A 21,405-nucleotide genomic window follows, 5' to 3' on the forward strand; every position below is an offset into this window, starting at 1 on the left:
TGCCGCCGGTGTAGACGTGGCGCGTGGGGTTGCTGATGGTGACGGCGCACACCACCTCGCCGTGGCTGAGCGTGTTGATCTGCCGCGCGTGCCGCGGGATGCCCGGCCCCGCCAGCGCGTCGTGCGGGAACGGCACCGGCTGCATCTGCCCGTCGGCGCTGACGTGGAACGAGTAGGCGCTGCCAGCGAGGGGAGGAGTGGGGGGGAACGTTACCCTGGTTTTTCCTGAGCCTTTTGATTTTCTTGAATGGAGTCAGATCTTTTTAGGTGTTGTACGATGTTAAGAGCAGTTTTCTACCTTTTTCCCCACAGATGTAACATAAACAGATCCTTTGTTTTTAACTCTCTTTCCTTTGTTTGCATATTTCTAACCTGGAAACAATTGTAACTGACAGCTGGTTTAGCCACTTGGCTAAAAGGTGAAAAACCCCAGAAGCCAATCTTCTGCTAGACCCACAAATGTATAAAAAGTAAGAAATAAAACAAAGAGGCTCTCTCTCCGCCCTGTCTCAGCTTTGAGGTGGACAGAGAAACCTCTGCTCTGTGAAACCTCCTGTCTGCATGTGGCTGCTTTGTGTGTCTCGGTGACAGGGGAAAGGGATCAGCTGGAGGCACGGAGATCCCGGGAAAGCCCCCGGGTGAAGGCCTGTCCCTCGTCTGGGGATGTTTTAGAGTTCTAGGTTTGTGCGTTTTGGGTTCTGTGCTGCCCAGGGGCACAGCTCTGAGCTCACACTCGGTGTCACTCAGCTCTCTGCACACAGCAGGGACACAGAACAAATCCTTCTGCTGATGGACAACTTTCAGCCCCAAAGCACAAACAAGGGCGGATGGAGGGAAGAACGGGAAGGACGGGACCTCACAGCCTGGGGATGGAATGGGACAATTAAACCCCAACATACAAATGGACCAAAACTTATCAAAGTGTGAGACCTCATGACCGGGCAGCCATTTTGTGCCCATTTTGTGTCCATTTTGGGCCCATTCTGTGACCATTTTGTGTCCATTCTGTGCCCATTCTGCGCCCATTCTGTGTCCATTTTGGGTCCATTTTGTGCCCATTCTGTGACCATTTTGTGACCATTTTTTGTCCATTCTGTGCCCATTTTGGGTCCAGCCCTGGCCAGGCCCTGTCCTGCCCAAGGTGAATCCTGGAGACCTTTCAGTGAACCCCTGCTCTGTTCTCCAGCTCTGCCCAGTGTCCCAGGGTGACTTTGTGACGCCTGCACCCCCCATCTTCTGCTCTGTTTGTGCTGTATATTGTGCTCTGTACCTTTAAGGCTAGTTTTACGAATAAAACAAAAAACGAAAAGCGCTGAGTTTGTTTTGAGAGAACCGCCTGACTCCTCCACATTCTTCTCCATGCTGGGTGTTCAGCTGAGGCTCAGGTTGTAGGACAGAGATCCTTTTGCTTTTAGTTAGTTTCAGCTAGCTAGGGCAGAGAAGTTCCCTGGACTGGTTTTTTTTTCTCCTTTTTCTTGGAACTGTGTAAACCTGCTCTGGACTGAAAAAACCCAACGGAGCACTGGGGGCTGCACCAGGGCCTGGAGCTCGGCATTTTCCAGCAGTGCCAAAGGGACTGGGACTGAGGAGGGACTGAGAGAGAGCCGAGCTCCACCCACGGCAAGGACTTTCTCAATTTGCCCCCTCACTCCAGAAGGAGAGCTTTTATTGTTTCATATTATTCGCTCTTTGCGTGAGCTTGGTTAGCTAAATAAATGGTTTTTTTTCTCCCAGGAAGTTCTTTCCCGGACCGGTTGAGGGGAGGGGCTCCCCAGAGCGACCCCCATTCAGGGCTTTTCTCCCAAATTCACCCCCAAACCGAGACACCTGGTCTCCGTTCCAGCTCGGCCTCCCCAGGGCCGCTCACCCCCTGCCCCGCAATCCCACAGAAACCCCACAGAAACCCCACAGAAACCCCACAGAGACCCCACAGAGACCCCACAGAGACCCCACAGAGACCCCGTGCTTACGGTTTCCCTCCGGGGATGGAGGCCAGGCTGGAGGGCAGCCCCGGGGCTCGCATGGGGGGGTGTGGGTCAAACCCGACCTGCCGAGACAGGGCGGGCGCGGGTGAGGCCGGGGTGCGCCCCACAGCCCCCCGGGACACCCCCTGTTCCGCCCCCTTGTCCCCCCATGACCCTGGGTCTGCAGGAAGCGGGTGGGACGCGCTCCCTTCTCCCGGAGTAGATCCCAAACCCCCAGGGATGGGGTGGGGCGCGGCGCCCCCAGGGCAGAAACCCCAAACTCGGCTGTAGGGGCAGCGCCTGGCTCCTTGTCCTGCCCTAAAACGGGAGTTTGGTGAGGGGAAGGGGATAACGGGATGAGGAACGGGATAACGGGAAGAGGAAGGGGATAACGGGGATGAGGAACGGGATAACGGGAAGAGGAAGGGGATAGGGAGAAGAGGAAGGGGATAACAGGACAAGGAAGGGGATAATGGGGCTGAGGAAGGGAATAATGGGAAGAGGAAGGGGATAATGGGATGAGGAAAGGGATAACGGGGACGAGGAATGGGATAATGGGAAGAGGAAGGGAATAATGGAAAGAGGAAGGGGATAATGCGACGAGGAAAGGGATACGGGGAAGAGGAAGGGGATAATGGGCAAGGAAGGGGATAATGGAAAGAGAAGGGGGATAATGGGAAGAGGAAGGGGATAACGGGAAGAGGAAGGGGATAACAGGCCAAGGAACAGGATAATGGGATGAGGAAGGGGATAACAGGACAAGGAAGGGGATAACGGGAAGAGGAACGGGATAACAGGGAAGAGGAACGGGATAACAGGGAAGAGGAAGGGGATAACGGGAAGAGGAACGGGATAACGGGGAAGAGGAAGGGGATAACGGGATGAGGAAGGGGATAACGGGCCAAGGAACAGGATAGGGGGAAGGGGAAGGGATAATGGACTGAGGAACGGGATAGGGGAAAGAGGAACAGGGTAACAGGACAAGGAATGGGGTAAAGGGACGAGGAACGGGGTTACGGGGATGAGCAATGGGATACGGGGCTCAGGAACAGGAAAAGGAGCCAAGGAACAAGATAAGGGGCCGAGGAACGGGATAAGGGCCTCAGGAACAGGACAAGGGGCCGAGGACCGGGAAGGAAAACCCCTAATCCAGCAACACACGCATCCCACCCCACCAGGAAGCACCTCCATCCCCACACCCCTCCAACCCAAACCTCAGCTGGGCTTTAGGATCCCGTCCAAACCCTCCCCAAAATCCCAACCCCAAGAGGGATAAAGCAGCTGAAAAGTGCTACGTACAGCTCCAAAGCTCACCATTGGCGACCGTCCGTAGGCGGCGGCGGCGGCGGCGGCGGCGCTCATCTGCGGCGGCAGGTTGTGCAGCCCCGCGTAGGCGCCGGGGCTGCTCAGGGAGCCGTTCATCTCGTGGTGCCCCATCATGGCGAAGGGCGCCGCGTAGGAGCCCGCCAGAGAGATGGGCGTCCGCAGGGCCGAGGCTGCGCGGGGCGGGGACGGCGTCAGCGCCGGGGCGCCGGGAACGGGCGCAGAGGGATGGGATGGGGAATGGGATGGGGAATGGATGGGATAGGGAATGGATGGGGACGGCGTCAGCGCCGGGACACCGGGAACAGGCGGGGAGGGATGGGATGGGGAATGGGGAATGGATGGGATGGGATGGGGAATGGATGGGGTAGGGAATGGATGGGGACGGCGTCAGCGCCGGGGCGCCGGGAACGGGCGGGGAATGGATGGGATAGGGAATGGATGGGGACGGCGTCAGCGCCGGGGCACCAGGAACGGGCGCGGAGGGATGGGATGGGATAGGGAATGGATGGGATAGGGAATGGATGGGGACAGCGTCAGCACCGGGACACCGGGAACGGGTGGGGAGGGATGGGATGGGGAATGGGGAATGGATGGGGTAGGGAATGGATGGGGACGGCGTCAGCGCCGGGGCGCCAGGAACGGGCGGGGAGGGATGGGATGGGGAATGGGGAATGGATGGGATGGGATAGGGAATGGATGGGGACGGCGTCAGCGCCAGGGCACTGGGAACGGGCGGGGAGGGAATGGATGGGGAATGGATGGGATAGGGAATGGATGGGGACAATGTCAGGGCAGGGGACCGCGTCAACACCGGGACACCGGGAACGGGCGGGGAGGGATGGGATGGGGAATGGGTGGGTTGGGATAGGGAATGGATGGGACAACATCAGGGCTGGGGACGGCGTCAGCGCTGGGACACCGGCAACGGGTGGGGTGGAATGGGATGGGGAATGGATGGGGAATGGATGGGACAGGGAATGGATGGGATGGGGAATGGATGGGATGGGACAGGGAATGGATGGGACAACATCAGGGCTGGGGACGGCGTCAGCGCTGGGACACTGGGAACGGGCGGGGAGGGGAATGGATAGGGAATGGGTGGGATAGGGAATAGATGGGACAGGGAATGGATGGGACTGGGAATGGATGGGGACAACGTCAGGGCTGGGGATGGCATCAGTGCTGGGGCACCGGGAACGGGTGGGGTGGAATGGGGAATGGATGGGGAATGGATGCGATGGGGCACAGATGGGGCAGGGAATAGATGGGGACAACGTCACGGCTGGGGACAGTGTCAGTGCCGGGACACGGGGAAAGGGTGGGAAGGGGCATGGATGGAATGGGTGGGGAATGGATGGGACGGGGAATGGATGGGATGGGGCACGGGTGGGACAGGGTACGGATGGGGACACTGGCAGGGGACATGGGCAGAGCTGGGGACATGGAACCGGCTGGGGACACGGGCAGAGTGCTGGACACCGTCAGGGCTGTGACATGGAAAGGGCTGGGACACAGGCAGGGGACACGGGCAGGGACAGCAGCAGAGCACGGCCACAGCAAAACCCAACACGGCGCAGCCCAACCCCTGTCCCAACAGCCCCCCGTCCCCAGCCCTGAGCGCCACATCCAGGCGTTCCTCGGACACCTCCGGGGACGGACACCTCCACCTGCCGAACCCCAGCACCTCAGCACCTCCTGCTGCTGCCCAGCCCGAACCTGAACCCCTCTTTGCCACAGCTCACCCCAACCCCGCTCCCTCCTCACCCGGATCGGATCCCCACAAACCCGACCCCCCCGCCCCAAATCGGCCGCACCGCCGCTGGCACCGGGGCGACGCCGGTACCCACCCAGGGGATCCATGCCGCCGGGTTTGCCGGGCATGGGCCGCAGCCCCGGCGTGCTGCTGGTGCCCGGGGTGGGAGCGTCGTTCCTGGGCGTCGGAGTGTTGGACTTGAGGCCGGGCGTGGAGGATTTGTCGTTCTGGGATGGGGGGAGAAGAAGGGCGGTGAGCGACGCGCCGAGCCCCCGCGCCCCGGCGACGTTCCCCCGGGCGGGGACGGGGACGTACGTGGCCCAGGTCCTTGGTCTTGGAGGAGGGAGTGCTGCTGGAGGAGGCCACGGAGGCCGGGCTGTTGGGAGCGTCCCCCTTCTTCAGCCCGCGCGCTTTGTCCAGGCCGTTCTCCGGGGGGGAATGGGCTGGGCTGACCCGCGGCGTGGCGGGGTCCTGGGAGACGGGGGGGGAAGGAAAAAAAAAAAAAAAGCCTTGGAATCCCCTCGCTCCGGCTTTTCTCCTTTCGAGGTTGGGAGGTCCCCTAAGGAAATGGCATTCCCAACCATCCCAAAGGCGCCCCAGAGCTCACCTCGTTGGAGACGTCGACCACCAGGTCGTCGCTCTTGTCACCGTCGCTGTCCTGGAACACGGAGAGTGTCACAGGCCCCGCGGAGAATTCCAGAAACCGGGACGCGGGGGGGGATCAGCCCCGCCCCGAGCAGGCAAAGCACCCCCGACAGCAGCGGGACGCTCAGGGATCAGGGAGGGTTTTTTCATGGAAAAGGGGATCGGGCGATGGGAAGCGCTGCCCAGGGCAGGTGGAGTCAGCCAGGGGAGGGGAGGTGGCACTTGGGGACACGGATCGCGGCGGCCCCGGGGGATGCTCGGGCCCCCAGCGCTCCGAGGCCTTTTCCAGCCTGGATGATCCCAGGGTTCTCAGCCCCAGCTCGGCCGGAGAACACCACCCAAATCCCATTTCCTGCCCCCAGTGACCACCCAAATCCCGTTTCCTGCCCCCGGCCGCCGGCGCTCACATATCGGCTCATGCTGTCCTTCTCCTCCGCTTTCCGCTTCTTGGAGTCCAGGCTGTAATCCGTGGAGCTCCGGTGCTTCTCGCTGGCCCGCAGGCTCTCCGAGGGGGACACGGAATTATTCTGTGGAAAAGGGAGAGGCTCTGAACCGGGAACAGAAGGAAGCGCAAAACGTCCCGGAAAAACCCATGAGGTGACCAGGAATGGTGGCATCAGGGGAACTGAAAGCCCAGGAGATGCCGGAATTCCCAGAAAACTCCAGAGCTCTGAGATGAGAGCCGGGAGCCTCATCCAGGAGGAGCAAAGGGACGGCTGTGTGCCAGCCCTGGAGCCAAAGGATATCCACAAAAAACACTGGAAAACCCATCGGGTGACCAGGAATGGTGGCACAGGCGGAACACAAAGCCCAGGAGCTGCCGGCATTCCCAGGAAAACTCCAGAGCTCAGGAGCTCTGAGATGAGAGCCGGGAGCATCATCCAGGAGCAGCAAAGGATCGGCTGTGTGCCAGCCCTGGAGCCAAAGAACATCCACAAAACATCCTGGAAAACCCATGAGGTGACCAGGAATGGTGGCACAGGCGGAACACAAAGCCCAGGAGACACCGGCATTCCCAGGAAACGCTGGAATCAAACGCTGCAGCACAGCCTGGCCCCGACCCTGCATTCCCAACCCCTCAATCCCCGGGATCCATCCCGCTGCCCCGGCTGAACGGGAGCACCGGAGCAGCCGGCGCTCCTCCCGCGGCTGAGCGGCTTTGGATAACACGGAGCTCTTTCTTCCCAGGCAGTCATGCTGAAAACCCTGGCAGCTCCCGGGGAATCATGTCAGGCATTTAGAGGCATCGATCCATTTCAGCCCCGCGCTCCTGGCCCGCCGCCAAGGAACTAAATATTTTTTATTTTTTTTTTATTGCGCGGGCAAAGGCTGCGGAGGCCGGGGGTGGGGGGGAAAATACGGATGGCTGAGGCCGATTTCCGCGCGTTAAAGCTCCGCCGGGAACGGCCCCGGCTCGGCGTTTATGGATTGGGAATCTGCCCGGCTCTGCCCGCCCCGGGAGCAGGGTAATGACGCCCGGATCCCCCCGGCTCTGGCAGAGCTCTTCCCTTCCCCGCTCTCCGAAGGGGAATCTCGTTTGCAGGCTTGGGAATCGCTGCCGAGCCGCGGCTCGGATTTGTCCCGGTGGTTCCGGCTCCATGAGCTCCGGGAGATCCGGGATGTGTCCAGGCCTGCCCTGCGCTGTCCCTGGCCGTGCCTGACAGCCCCTTTCCGTGGAGGAATTCCTCCCGGTGTCCCTGAACGCTCAGCGCCATGCCGTCAGCGGGGCGGCCGCCATCGGTATCCTCCTCATCCCAATCCATCCCATGGGAATGGCAGAGCAGCCACCCTCCGTATCCTCCTCATCCCAATCCATCCCACGGGAATGGCAGAGCAGCCACCCTCCGTATCCTCCCCATCCCACGGGAATGGCAGAGCAGCCACCCTCCGTATCCTCCCCATCCCACGGGAATGGCAGAGCAGCCACCCTCCATATCCTCCTCATCCCACGGGAATGGCAGAGCAGCCGCCCTCGGTATCCTCCCCATCCCAATCCATCCCACAGGAATGGCAGAGCAGCCACCCTCCATATCCTCCTCATCCCAATCCATCCCATGGGAATGGCAGAGCAGCCGCCATCGGTATCCTCTCCATCCCAATCCATCCCAAGGGAATGGCAGAGCAGCCACCCTCCGTATCCTCCCCATCCCAATCCATCCCACGGGAATGGCAGAGCAGCCACCCTCCATATCCTCCTCATCCCTACTCCCAGGGAATCCATTCCAACATAGTGGCAGCTCCTGCGCACCCTCAATATCCTCCCCATCCCTGCTCCAAGAAATCCATTCCAAGGGAAAGGCAGCTGTTCTCAAGGGAATGGCAGCCCCTGAGGTGTCAGAACCCCCAAAATCCAGGGATTTCCCCGGTTAGGAACTGCTTGAGCATCCAACAGAATGGCAGCTCCCACCTGGCTCCTGCCACTCTCCATATCCACTCCATCCCTGCTCCCAGAAATCCATCCCAAGGGAATGGCAGCCCCTGAGGTGTCAGAACTCCCCAAATCCCTGGATTTCCCTGGTTAGGAGCTGCTTGAGCTTCCAACAGAATGGCAGCTCCCACCTGGCTTCTGTCACCCATCCCTGCTCCCAGAAATCCATCCCAAAGGAATGGCAGCTCCTGCCCACCCTCCATATCCTCCCTATCCCTGCTCCCAGAAATCCATCCTAAGGGCAGCCCCTGAGGTGTCAGAACCCCCCAAATCCCTGGATTTCCCTGGTTAGGAGCTGCTTGAGCTTCCAACAGAATGGCAGCCCCTGCTCACTCTCCATATCCTCACCATCCCAAGGGAATGACAGTCCCTGAGGTGTCAGAACCCCCAAAATCCCTGGATTTCCCTGGTTAGGAGCTGCTTGAGCTTCCAACAGAATGGCAGCCCCTGCTCACCCTCCATATCCTCCCCATCCCTGCTCCCAGAAACCCATCCCAAGGGAATGGCAGCCCCTGCTCACCCTCCATATCCTCACCATCCCAATCCATCCCAAGGGAACAGCAGCTCCTGAGGTGTCAGAACCCCCCAAATCCAGGGATTTCCCTGGCTAGGAACGGCTCGAGTTTCCAAGGGAATGGCAGCTCCTGCCCACCCTCCATATCCTCCCTATCCCTGCTCCCAGAAACCCATCCTAAGGGCAGCCCCTGAGGCGTCAGAACCCCCCAAAATCCCGGGATTTCCCTGGCTCGGAACCGCTCGAGCTTCCAAGCCCTGCTCCAGCAGGCACCCAGGGGCTCCTGGGTGACCCCAGGAAACGGGGGGCGATGGGGCAGGGAGCAGCTCCCCCCGGAGCACCCAAGGCTCCTCCATCCCCACGGATGGGATTTTCCTGCCTCCCTGCCGCGAGCAAAGGGATTGAAACCCCAATTCCCAACCCGCCGGCGCCGCGGGGAAGGTGACTCCTCTCAGCACAGCTCCTGCCGGGGTTTTTTTTTTTTCCCCAGACAGCAGGTGGGTTCGGGTTTTGGGGCTTGGTGTTTTTTTTTTTTCCTTTTTTTTAGGGATGGATATTAAAACTCGGCCGCGCATCCGGCGAAAAGCGGGAGCGAAAGGAAGGAAACGGGACTTACTGCGCTCGAGTCTCGCTCTTTGGGAGGTGCCGGCGCGGAGGGGAGGGCGCAGCCAAAACGAGAGACGGGAAAATAAAAGTTAGGACAGGTTCTAAAGCAGGAAAATGAACCCAGAGCCTCCTCAGGCTCCCAACCCAAACCCCTGAACTCAAGGCCCGTCTCTCCGGCTTCACAAATCCAGCCCCCTCCCACCCAATTCCTCTTTCTCCAGGTGATTTATCCGGGTGGAAATGCCCCGGAATCCAGCGGGAATGGCGGGTGTCTGTCCCTGAAGTCACCCCACGGCCCCACGCCCAAGGCGCGGTTCAGCCGCTCGTTTGTGCCCGGATTTGTGCTCGTTTTCCGTGGGAATCCCGGGAATCCGTGAGGGGAAAAGGAACGGGACCGGATCACCGCTGCCGGTGGTTTGGTCTCTGTTACCCTGGTTTTTCTGAGTTTTTTATCAGCCTTTTGAATTTCATAAATAGAGTCAGATCTTTTAGTTATTGTACAATATTAGAGCGGTTTTCTACCTTTTCCCACAGATGTAACATAAACAAATCCTTTGTTTTTCCATTCCCTGTCCTTTGTTTGCACATTTCTAACCTGAAAACAATTGTAACTGACGGCTGCTCTGGCCACTGAGGCTGGGAGGTGAAAACTCCAGAAGCCAATCCACAGCCAGACCCACAAATGTATAAAAAGTAAGAAATAAACAGGCAGAGGGGCTCTGGGCCTTGGCTCTCTCGGAGGAACAACTCTGCCCTGCAAATCTCTCATCTCCGTGTGATTGCTTTGTGTGTCCCGATCACAGGGGACAGAAATGGGGTCTGGGGGGTGAGAAATGGGGCAGAAATGGGGTGCAGAAATGGGGCTGGGAGTGCAGAAATGGGGTGTGTGGGGGTGAGAAATAGGGTCTGGGGGGTGAGAAATGGGGCAGAAATGGGGTCTGGGGTACAGAAATGGGGTCTGGGGTGCAGAAATGGGACAGAAATGGGGTCTGGGGGTGAGAAATGGGACTGAAATGGGGTCTGGGGTGCAGAAATGCGGTGTGTGGGGGTACAGAAATGGGGTCTGGGGTGCAGAAATGGGGTCTGGGGTGCAGAAATGGGGCAGAAATGGGGTCTGGGGTACAGAAATGGGGTCTGGGGTGCAGAAATGGGGTCTGGGGGTGAGAAATGGGATCTGGGGTACAGAAATGGGGTCTGGGGTACAGAAATGGGGTGTGGGGTGCAGAAATGGGACAGAAATGGGGTCTGGGTGCAGAAATGGGGTCTGGGTGCAGAAATGGGTCTGGGGTACAGAAATGGGGCAGAAATGGGGTCTGGGGTGCAGAAATGGGGCCTGGGGTGCAGAAATGGGGTCTGGGGTGGGACTGTCACCCTGTTTTTCCTCTCTCGGTTGGCTCAGCCTCTCTCTCTCTCTCCCTCTCAGGAAGCTCCCCGCCCTCCCAAACCCCTGATCCCTGCGCTCGGCGGCGGCAGTGCCTCACCTCTGTGGTCCAGGTCGTGGTGGTTCTTCTCGTCCTTGACGGCCAGGTGAGCCTGCCCGCCCAGCGCGCCCAGCGCCAGCAGCCCCGAGCCGGCGCCGCTGACGGGCGGGATCCCCGGCGGCTGGAGCCCCGAGGGGTGCGGCGGCAGCTGGACCGGCGGCCCGTGCGCGGCGTGCGAGAGGTGCTGCGCCTGCAGCTGCTGCTGCTGCAACGAAAGCACCCGTGAGGCGGGCAGGGGAAAGGAGGGAAGAGGAGGGAGGCGCTCCCGGATTCCCCCGGTTAGGGGGTTGGCACGGAGGGAAATCCTCGCCTCATTCCCCCCCCGCCGCCGCCCGGGAGTGGGCCTGTGGGATGTGGTTAGTTTGGTTATTCCGGTGGGAAAAGGGGGAAAAAAACCCAAACCACGAACGAAAAAAACCCAACAAATCCAGGTCAGGAATTCCGCCCGGGAGGCAGGGACTCCATGGCTGGAGGGCGGCAGGGAAACCAGACGGAGAGGGAGAATTCCAGAGGGAGAGAGAATTCCAGCGCAGGACATCAGGATGGTGTTACCCTGGTTTTCCTGAGTTTTTTATAAAAGCCTTTTTGATTGTCATAAAATGGAGTCGGATCTTTAGTCACTGCACAATATTAAGAGCAGTTTTCTACCTTTTTCTCACAGATGTAACATGAACAAATCCTTTGTTTTTCATTCTCTGTCCTTTGTATATTTCTAACCTGAAAACAATTGTAACTGACAGTTGGTTCAGCCACTTGGCTGAGGGGTGAAAAACCCCAAAAAGCCAATCTTCTGCTAGACCCACAAATGTATAAAAAGTAAGAAATAAAACAAAGAGGCTCTCTCTCCGCCGGGACTCAGCCTTGAGCCGGATCGGAGGAACCTCTGCGCTGGAAAATCTCTCTCCATGTGACCGCTCTGTGTCTCGGTGACAGGACGCGGAGGCTCCACTCTCGTTTGCTCGGGAGGAGAAAACTGCAGGATGAGATCCCAGCCCGGGATCCTGCTGCTCCCAGCCCCTTCCGATTCATCCCACGGAGTTGGATAAATCCCGCAGGGATCCCGCATTCCCCGCGTGGGGTCGGATGTAACCTCCCCAAATTCCCCGGAGCTGAGCCCAGCCAGGGCGGCCAGAGGGGCCCCAGCTGCTCCCAGGGTTTCTTTTAGGGAGTGAATCCCTCCCCCCAAAAAAAATTCCCAAAAATCCCACTCCTCCAGCCATGGAGATTCACTGCCCGCTGCAGTTTAGCTGGAAAAGAGGGAAAAGCAGACACATTCCCTGCTCCAAACACAACCACCCTGGAAGAAAAACCGGCTGAAATCCAAGGAGCCGCTTCCCAGAGACCCCCCTGGGCCAGGAGGGGCTGGGAGCTGGAGCTCCTGCCCGGAACCCTCCTGCCTGAGCCCAGGAAATCACAGCCGGGCACCGGGAACAGCGGGAATATCGGGATGGGGACAGCTGGGAATCAGGGGGACACCTGGAATCAGGGGACACCTGGAATCAGGGGGACACCTGGAATCAGGGGGACACCTGGAATCAGGATTTGTGCCCGGGGGACAGCGATGGCCACAGCAGGACCTGCTGTCACCAGGGTCACCCCCAGGGACGGAGGCTCCGTCCGCGTTCCCGGTGATTCCATCGGGGAAATTCCCGGCACGTCTCCCCCAGGGCTGCACGAGGAGCACCCAGCTGCCCCTGGATCCCCGGAATGTCCCAGGCCGGGCTGGACACTGCCACGGCAGGGGTGGCACCGGGTGGGAATTCAAGGTCCCTTCCAAACCCAGACCATCCCAGGATTCCACGGCGAGGTTTCGGGGAGCAGCCGTGGCCCGCTCCCGATGGGAAGGGACCGTTCCCGATGGGAAGAGACCGTTCCGGGCAGCAGCAGGTGACGTCCTGTCCCGCTCCATGGACACAGCAGCGTGGAGCAGGCCCTGGATGGATCGGCCACCACTTCCAGAGCTGCCTTCCTCTCCCTGTGGGAACGCAGATCCCCATCCGGAAGAAGATTCCAGGCAGGAGCAGAAGGCAGAGGCCGCGGTCCCGGGCGCGGCGGATCCACGGAATCGGCTCCGAGATCCCGGCTGCGGCAGGAGCCGCGGGGAGAAGGCCGTCAGGAATTGCTGCAGGAAATCCGTAAATCCCTGAGCCCCGGGCGCCAAGAGCGGGAGCCGGCTGCGGCAGCGCGACGGGAAGAATCCTCAGGATGGAGATTCCAGAGCGTTCCCGGGGCAGAGCTGGGGTGAGGAGCACCAGGGCGGTGCCAGGATGGATCCTCCGGCACCAAAACCAACGGAACAGATCCCGGGCTCCTCCCAGTCCCGATTTCACAGGATTTCCACCCGTTTGAGGCGCTGTAGCAGAGCACCATCATCCCAGAGAAGGGCCTCGGGTGGATTTCCGGCATCTCCGACCATTCCCAAATCCCTCTCCGCTGGTGCCCAGCCCTGGAATACTCCGAGGCCCAACACTGATCCTCCGGGAACGTCTGCAGGCCATAACTCATCCCAAAAACAGGGAAGCGGCCTGGCGGAACAGCAGCGCTCCCGATTCCCGGGACGTCGATGGAATTCCAGCCCAAGGGAACAGCACAGCCCCAACAATCAGCTCCGGGAGTCGCTCCAGCACAGAAGAAAGAAAAAAAAACAAAAAAACAAAAAAACTGGGATTTCTTCCTGTTTTTTCAGGCTGCCAACAGGTAAATCCATGCAGGAAGGGCTCCTGGCAGGAGGAGGTCAGGACTCCACATCCCAAGGGTCCAAAGCAGCATCTCCGGGAGATCCGGAATCTTCTCCCCGTGGCAGCGGGAAGCTGAGAGCAGGATCCAGAGGAGGGCAGGATCCCAAAGCAGGGCTGCAGAGCTCCAGGAGTGTCCGGGGCAGGGAATTCCCGAGGTGAGGAGAGAGAGAGGAGAGCCAGGCACACGCCGGGATGGGCTGGAGAGAATTCCCAGCGCTCCTTCCTTCCTGGAACTCCACAGAGCCCAGCATCCCTCGGGAATGAGATCCTGGACACAGAGCCCAGCATCCTTCGGGAATGAGATCCTGGAGACCAAACCCAGCATCCCTCGGGAATGAGATCCTGGAGACCAAACCCAGCATCCCTCGGGAATGAGATCCTGGAGACCAAACCCAGCATCCCTCGGGAATGAGATCCTGGAGACCAAACCCAGCATCCCTCGGGAATGAGATCCTGGAGACCAAACCCAGCATCCCTCGGGAATGAGATCCTGGAGACAGAGCCCAGCATCCCTCGGGAATGAGATCCTGGAGACAGAGCCCAGCATCCCTCGGGAATGAGATCCTGGAGGCAGAGCCCAGCATCCCTCGGGAATGAGATCCTGGAGACCAAACCCAGCATCCCTCGGGAATGAGATCCTGGAGACAGAGCTCAGCATCCCTCGGGAATGAGATCCTGGAGACAGAGCCCAGCATCCCTCGGGAATGAGATCCTGGAGACAGAGCCCAGCATCCCTCGGGAATGAGATCCTGGAGCTCATCCCCAGCTCCCCCGTGGTTTTGTCCTGCTTGCTGCCAGTGTCCCCTGCTGGAAACGCCCCTTTTCCCTTTTCCCACCCCTTATCCCACCCCTGGAAAAGGCCGTGTTCCCAGAGCACCGGGTGAGGAGGGATTCCTGCAGCATTCCAGGGGTGGGGAGGCTCCTTGGGAAGCCCAGCAGGGTCCGAGTGGCACGGACAGGACCCGGATTTGGGGCAGCATCCCAGGATGGATTCCAGGACAGATCCCTCAGGACGCTCCAGCCGGATTCCGGCACCATCCGGGCTCCTCGTGTGCCGGCAGGACCCCAGCGGGGTGACATTCCCGATATCCCGGGAAAACGGGAGGACGGGGACGCCAACCCTGCCCCTCTGGGCGCCCCACGCCGGGATGGGGACGCGGGAACGCGCCCCGAATTTGGGAGGAGGGCCGGCGGGGAGCGGCTTTAACCGGATTACGTCCGTCCCGCTCCGTGCCTTTGCTCCCGATTTAATGGTCCCGCACTCGGGTTCAGCGCCGGCGTTGGGGACGCTGAATTTCCAGGGGAAATTTCCAGGGAAATCCACTTCCAGGGCTACAGCCGAACCACGGCTCCCCTTCAGCCCAGCCAGACAACGGCGCGGGTGCATGAAATGCACAGCTGCCGACCTCAGGAGGGGCAACAAAAAGGAGCTGTGCAGCGTTTTGGGGCGGCAGCACCCGCACAGGGCCCCGCCTGGGAATCCAGCCGGAATCCAGGGATGCGCCCACGAGGGCAATCCGACGGGAACGACCTGCGGGGAGCGGGGAGAACGCCAGATCCTGCGGGTTTGGGGGATGGAGCTGGCGCCCAAACAGGCTCCGGATCTCCGGGATGAGCTTGGAGCCAGCCCTGAAAACCGTGGGATCACCATCCCTGAAAACCATGGAATCACCATCCCCTGGGAAGAGTCTGGAACCATCCCAGAAAACCATGGGATCACCATCCCTGAAAACCATGGAATCACCATCCCCTGGGATGAGCCTGGAACCATCCCAGAAAACCGTGGGATCACCATCCCCTGGGATGAGCCTGGAGCCATCCCTGAAAACCGTGGGATCACCATCCCCTGGGATGAGTCTGGAACCCTCCCTGAAAACCGTGGGATCACCATCCCCGAAAACCATGGAATCACCATCCCCTGGGATGAGTCTGGAACCCTCCCTGAAAAATGTGGAATCACCATCCCCTGGGATGAGCCTGGAGCCATCCCTGAAAACCGTGGGATCACCATCCCCAGCTGCCAGCAACAAACCACAGAGGGGAGGAAAAAAAAACCCAAATCCTTTGGATTTCCTGCTCTGGAAGCTCTGGAGCAGCTGCAGGAGCACGGATCCAGCACCCAAACAGGCTCCATGATCTGGGATGAGCCTGGAACCATCCCTGAAAACCATGGAATCATCATCCCCTGGGATGAGCCTGGAACCATCCCTGAAAACCGTGGGATCACCATCAGGGGGGAGGAAAAAAAACCCCTCCAAATCCTTTTGGTCCCAAACCCTTCGGGTCCCCGCCGGAAGCTCGTCAGGGAAGCAATTAAAGGGCTGTGCTAACCAGAGCAGGGAATTATCCAGGGAACGGGATCACCGCGCTCACCCGCCCCAGCGTCACCCCGGAACTCAGCTCCCGTCCCCGGGGGAAATTCCCGAGGGTGGATCCATGGGGGGATCGATCCCTCATCCCCAAAACCGGCACGAGCCCGGAGCAGCGCTCCACACACGGAACGCCGGGAGCGGGCGGAGGAGGGAGTTAAACAAAGATCCTGGAATGTCAGGGAGCGTAGATGGCATTAAAAAAAAAAAAAAACAAAAAAAGATAATTAGCAACGAGTTATCCGCTGGGAATCAAAGCCGGAGGAGCTCCCGGAGCCGCCGGCCCCGAGGACGTGGATCGGGAATTCCGTTTGCTGCGGCGGCGATTGAAGGAACGGGTAAAAGGGTTAATTTCCAACCGGAACCCCGCAGCGGGGAGGAGGGAAAAAGGGTCAGCGCACGGAACAAACGGCACATCCCACACCAAGAGCCCGGCAGAGACAAGCCTGGCCCCGGGGGCTGCGGGAGGCTCCCACCCCGAATCCGCAAACCCGGGAGCGACCCCGGAACGGGAACACCCCATCGGAGCCCTGCAGCTCCGGCCCCGTCCCGCTGGGAGACGGAGCGGGGCTGGCGTGGGGACAGCCAGGAGCTGTGGGATCGGAGAAGGATTGGGACAGCCAGGAGCTGTGGGATTGGGGCAGTTTTAGGACAGCCAGGATCTGTGGGATTGAGGCAGTTTTGGGGCAGTTTCAGGTTTTTTAGGACTGCCAGGATCTGTGGGATTGGGGCAGTGTTGGGGCAGTTTCAGGTTTTTGGCACAGCCAGGATCTGTGGGATTGGGGCAGTTTCAGGTTTTTGGCACAGCCAGGACCTGTAGGATTGTGGCAGTTTTAGGACTGCCAGGAGCTGTGGGACTGGGGCAGTTTTGGGGCAGTTTCAGGTTTTTGGCACAGCCAGGATCTGTGGGATTGTGGCAGTTTTAGGACAGCCAGGATCCACGTTACTGCGGCAGTTTTAGGACAGCCAGGATCTGTGGGATTGGGGCAGGTTTGGGGCAGTTTCAGGTTTTTGGCACAGCCAGGAGCCATGGGATTGTGGCAGTTTTAGGACTGCCAGGAGCTGTGTTACTGCGGCAGTTTGGGGGCAGTTTCAGGGTTTTTAGGACTGCCAGGAGCTGTGGGATTGGGGCAGTTTCATGGGTTTTTTGGCACAGCCAGGATCCGCGTTACTGCGGCATTTTTAGGACAGCCAAGAGCTGTGGGATTGGGGCAGGTTTGGGGCAGTTTCAGGTGTTTTTGGCACAGCCAGGATCTGTGGGACTGGGGCAGTTTTAGGACAGCCAGGATCTGTGTTACTGTGGCAGTTTTGGGGCAGTTTCAGGTGTTTTAGGACAGCCAGGAGCTGTGGGATTGGGGCAGTTTTGGCACAGCCAGGATCCGCGGGATTGTGGCAGATTTTGGACAGCCAGGATCCGCATTACTGCAGCATTTTTAGGACAGCCATGATCTGTGTTACTGCGGCAGTTTTGGGGCAGTTTCAGGTGTTTTAGGACTGCCAGGAGCTGTGGGATTGGGGCAGTTTCAGGTGTTTTAGGACAGCCAGGATCTGCGGGATTGTGGCAGTTTTAGGACAGCCAGGATCCGCGTTACTGCGGCAGTTTTAGGACAGCCAAGAGCTGTGGGATTGGGGCAGTTTTGGGGCAGTTTCAGGTTTTTTGGCACAGCCAGGAGCTGTGTTACTGCGGCAATTTTGGGGCAGTTTCAGGTTTTTGGCACAGCCAGGAGCTGTGGGACTGGGGCAGTTTCATGGTTTTTTTGGCACAGCCAGGATCTGTAGGATTGTGGCAGATTTTGGACAGCCAGGATCCGCATTACTGCAGCAGTTTTGGGACAGACAGGATCTGTGGGATTGGGGCAGTTTCAGGTTTTTGGCACAGCCAGGAGCCGTGGGATTGGGGCAGTTTTGGGACAGCCAGGATCTGGGGGATTTGGGTGGTTTCAGGTTTTTTTGGCACAGTTTCAGGTGTTTTAGGACTGCCAGGATCTGTGGGATTGGGGCAGGTTTATGACAGCCAGGATCCGCGTTACTGCGGCAGTTTTGGGGCAATTCCATGTTTTTTAGGACTGCCAGGATCTGTGGGATTGGGGCAGGTTTATGACAGCCAGGATCCGCGTTACTGCGGCAGTTTTGGGGCAATTCCATGTTTTTTATGACAGCCAGGATCCGCGCCACTGCGGCCGTTTTGGGGCAGTTCCATGTTTTTTAGGACTGCCAGGATCTGTGGGATTGGGGCAGTTTTAGGACAGCCAGGATCTGCGTGATTTGGGTAGTTTCAGGGTTTTTTGGCACAGTTTCAGGTGTTTTAGGACAGCCAGGATCTGTGGGATTGGGGCAGGTTTATGACAGCCAGGATCCGCGTTACTGCGGCAGTTTTGGGGCAATTCCATGTTTTTTAGGACTGCCAGGATCTGCGGGATTGGGGCAGTTTTAGGACAGCCAGGATGCGCGCCACTGCGGCCGTTTTGGGGCAGTTCCATGTTTTTTGGGACGGCTGGGTGCCGGCAGCCCCCCGCCCGCCCTCCCGAGCGCAGGGTTGCCTCTGGCTCCGGTCAATGATAGGAATAAAAGGGGAATACACACGGTGAGAGGCAGATTGGGAAGTCCACGTACCCCGATGATAGCATTCAACTCCGTCATTGTCACTTGCTTGGCACGCTCAACAGCCTGGGCCACCTGCTGTTGGTGCTGCGGGGACACGGGCCCGGGTCAGCCCGGCCGCAGGAACCCCCCTGGCTCTGTACCCCCTCTTCTTCCCGTATTTTCCCTCTTTTCCCCCTACTTTCCTTCTTTTTCCCATATTTTCCCTCTTTTTACCCCCATTTTTGCCCCATCTTTTTCCTGTATTTCCCCTATTTTGCCCCTTTTCCTCCCCAATTTTTCCCTCTTTTCCCCCCAATTTTCCCCCTTTTCTCCCCCCATTTTCCCCTCATTTTTGCCCCTCTTTTTCCCGTATTTTCCCTCTTTTTCCCCCCTTCTTCCCTCTTTCCCCCATTTTCCCTCTTTTCCCCCCCATTTTCCCCCCATTTCTTCCCCTCTTTTCCACTTTTTTCCCTTTCCCCCCCATTTTCCCTCTTTTTCCCCCCATTTTCCCTCTTCCCCCCTCCATTTTCCCTCTTTCCCCCCCATTTTCCCTCTTTTTCCCCCATTTCCCCCCCCCATTTTCCCTCTTTTTCCCCCACTTTTTGCCTCTTGTTTCCCCCCATTATCTCTCTTTTTTCCCCTATTTTTTCCCTCTTTTTTCCCTTTTTCCCCCCTCCCCTATTTTCCCTCTTCCCCCCCCATTTTCCCTTTTCCATTTTTTTCCCCTCCTTTTCCCCCCCCATATTTTCCCTCTTTTCCCCCCATTTTCCCTCTTTTTCCCCCATTTATCCCCCCCTATTTTTCCCCCTATTTTCCCTCTTTCCTCCCCCATTTTTCCCCCCATTTCCCCCCCTCTTTCCCCCCATTTTTCCCCTATTTCAGGCACAACACTTCCCCAGGGAAGCCCCTCGCGGCTCGGCGCAGCCCCCCAAAGCCCCTGCAGGGCCCAGCTCCGCCCATCCCAAAGGTTTTCCGGATTTAAATCCCGTTTCTCCCTCGCCAGGGCTCCCGGGAGGGAGGGAGAACCCCCGGAGGAGCGCGGGGCGTTGGCGAGTCCTTACCTCTTGTGACAGAAAAGGCATGATCTGGGCTAAAATCGTGTTCAGCCTTTTAGCAATTTCTGTCTGGAAAAAGGGAAGAAGGGGGAAAAAAGCCACGGTCAGCGCCCGGCGGAGCAGCGCTGCGTCCCCTCCCTGCCCCGTCCCAAAATCCCCTCCCAAAATCCCCTACTGCTCCCAAAATCTGTTCCCTCTTCCTTCCCAAAATCCCCTTCCTGTTCCCTCTGCCTTCCCAAAATCCCGTTCCTGTCCCCTCTTCCTTCCCAAAATCCTCTCCCTGTTCCCTCTCCCTTCCCAAAATCCTCCCCCTGCCCCATCCCAAAATCCCCTCCCAAAATCCTCTCCCTTCCCAAAATCTGTTCCCTGTCCCGTCCCAAAATCCCCTACCTGTTCCCTGTCTCTTCCCAAAATCTTCTCCCTGTTCCCTCTATCTTCCCAAAATCCTCCCCCTGCCCCGTCCCAAAATCCCTTCCCAAAATCCCCTCCCTGTTCCCTCTCCCTTCCCAAAATCCGTTCCCTGTCCCGTCCCAAAATCCTCTCCCAAAATCCCCTACCTGTTCCCTGTCTCTTCCCAAAATCCTCTCCCTGTTCCCTCTATCTTCCCAAAATCCTCCCCCTGCCCCGTCCCAAAATCCCCTCCCTGTTCCCTCTCCCTTCCCAAAATCCGTTCCCTGTCCCGTCCCAAAATCCTCTCCCTGTTCCCTCTGTCTTCCCAAAATCCTCTCCCTGTTCCCTCTCCCTTCCCAAAATCCCTGTCTCCTCTCCCTGTCCTTTCCCAATCTCCCTTCCTCTGCATCCCCTCCCTGTCCCCTCCCAAAATCCCGTCCTTTTCCCCTCTCTCCTTCCCTTCCCAAAATCCCCTCCCTGTCCCCCTTTCAGCCTCTTCCCAAAAAACACCTCCCTGTCCCTTCCCAAAATCCTCTCCCCTCTGTCCTCTCCCAAATCCCTGGGACACTTCCATCCCCTTCCCACCACAGGACGAGCACCCCGGAGCAGCCCTGGCAGTGTCACACCAACCCCTGGCACCAGGGACATTCCCACGGGATGGGGTGGCCATGTCCTATCCCATGGGATGGAGTGGCCGTGTCCCACTGCAGGGACATTCCCATGGGATGGGGCGGCCGTGTCCCACTCCAGGGACATTCCCATGGGATGGGGTGGCCGTGTCCCACTCCAGGGACATTCCCATGGGATGGAGTGGCCGTGTCCCACTGCAGGGACATTCCCATGGGATGGGGTGGCCGTGTCCTATCCCATGGGATGTGGTGGCCGTGTCCCACTGCAGGGACATTCCCATGGGATGGGGTGGCCGTGTCCCACTCCAGGGACATTCCCATGGGATGGGGTGGCCGTGTCCTATCCCATGGGATGTGGTGGCCGTGTCCCACTGCAGGGACATTCCCACGTGATGGAGTGGCCGTGTCCCACTGCTCCAGCTCCAAGCCCAACACATCCCTGAGGATCCAGCGCCACACCAACGGCCGGGGCCCAGCGCTGGCGCCAAACCCAACTTCCCAAAATCCCTTCACCCAACTTCCCAAAATCCCTTCCCGCGGCCCCGGCAGCTCGTTAGCGATACCAGCACGGATGAACCGGGAGAGCTCCGGCCTCCTGCGGGCACGGAGCCTCCTTCCCGACAGCCACAGCCGCCCATGTCCCCAAAACCATCCCGAATCCGCCCCCGAGGTTTCCCCTCCCCTCCTCCTGATCCCACGGATCCGCTCCTGGAAAACTCCGACGGCGCTTTCGGGTTTTCAGCCCAGCCCAGCCCGCCCACAGGAGCCCTCAAGCAGCTCGAGGAAGATCCCCAAATATCCTAAACTGGAGGGAAAAAAAAAACCTCCCAAGGGCCTCCCGAGGCCTCGCCGGGACACGCTGCTCCTGCTGCAGGAACATTCCCAGCGCCGGGACACAGCGGGAAAATCCCGATCCGCCGCGGC

General features: G+C 59.1%; 1 protein-coding gene across 1 annotated transcript in view; it reads right to left on the reverse strand.

Moving 5' to 3' along the window:
* Window positions 1-6: 6 nt before the first annotated feature.
* The window catches only part of LOC120766115 (transducin-like enhancer protein 3), a gene marked incomplete at its 3' end in the record, with an annotated part of 33,961 nt that continues 12,562 nt past the window's right edge, over window positions 7-21,405 (reverse strand). Inside the window, exons 6-16 of the mRNA XM_040091480.1 lie at window positions 19,469-19,531; window positions 18,438-18,512; window positions 10,718-10,922; window positions 9,247-9,263; window positions 6,096-6,215; window positions 5,651-5,701; window positions 5,359-5,514; window positions 5,138-5,270; window positions 3,279-3,460; window positions 1,971-2,047; window positions 7-179 (exon numbers count right to left, since the gene is read on the reverse strand). Of these exons, the coding sequence (XP_039947414.1) occupies window positions 7-179; window positions 1,971-2,047; window positions 3,279-3,460; window positions 5,138-5,270; window positions 5,359-5,514; window positions 5,651-5,701; window positions 6,096-6,215; window positions 9,247-9,263; window positions 10,718-10,922; window positions 18,438-18,512; window positions 19,469-19,531 (1,252 nt within the window). The remainder of the gene's footprint in view (window positions 180-1,970; window positions 2,048-3,278; window positions 3,461-5,137; window positions 5,271-5,358; window positions 5,515-5,650; window positions 5,702-6,095; window positions 6,216-9,246; window positions 9,264-10,717; window positions 10,923-18,437; window positions 18,513-19,468; window positions 19,532-21,405) is intronic.

Source organism: Hirundo rustica (assembly GCF_015227805.2).
Source record: "Hirundo rustica isolate bHirRus1 chromosome 13 unlocalized genomic scaffold, bHirRus1.pri.v3 SUPER_13_unloc_1, whole genome shotgun sequence".
Taxonomy (NCBI): domain Eukaryota; kingdom Metazoa; phylum Chordata; class Aves; order Passeriformes; family Hirundinidae; genus Hirundo; species Hirundo rustica.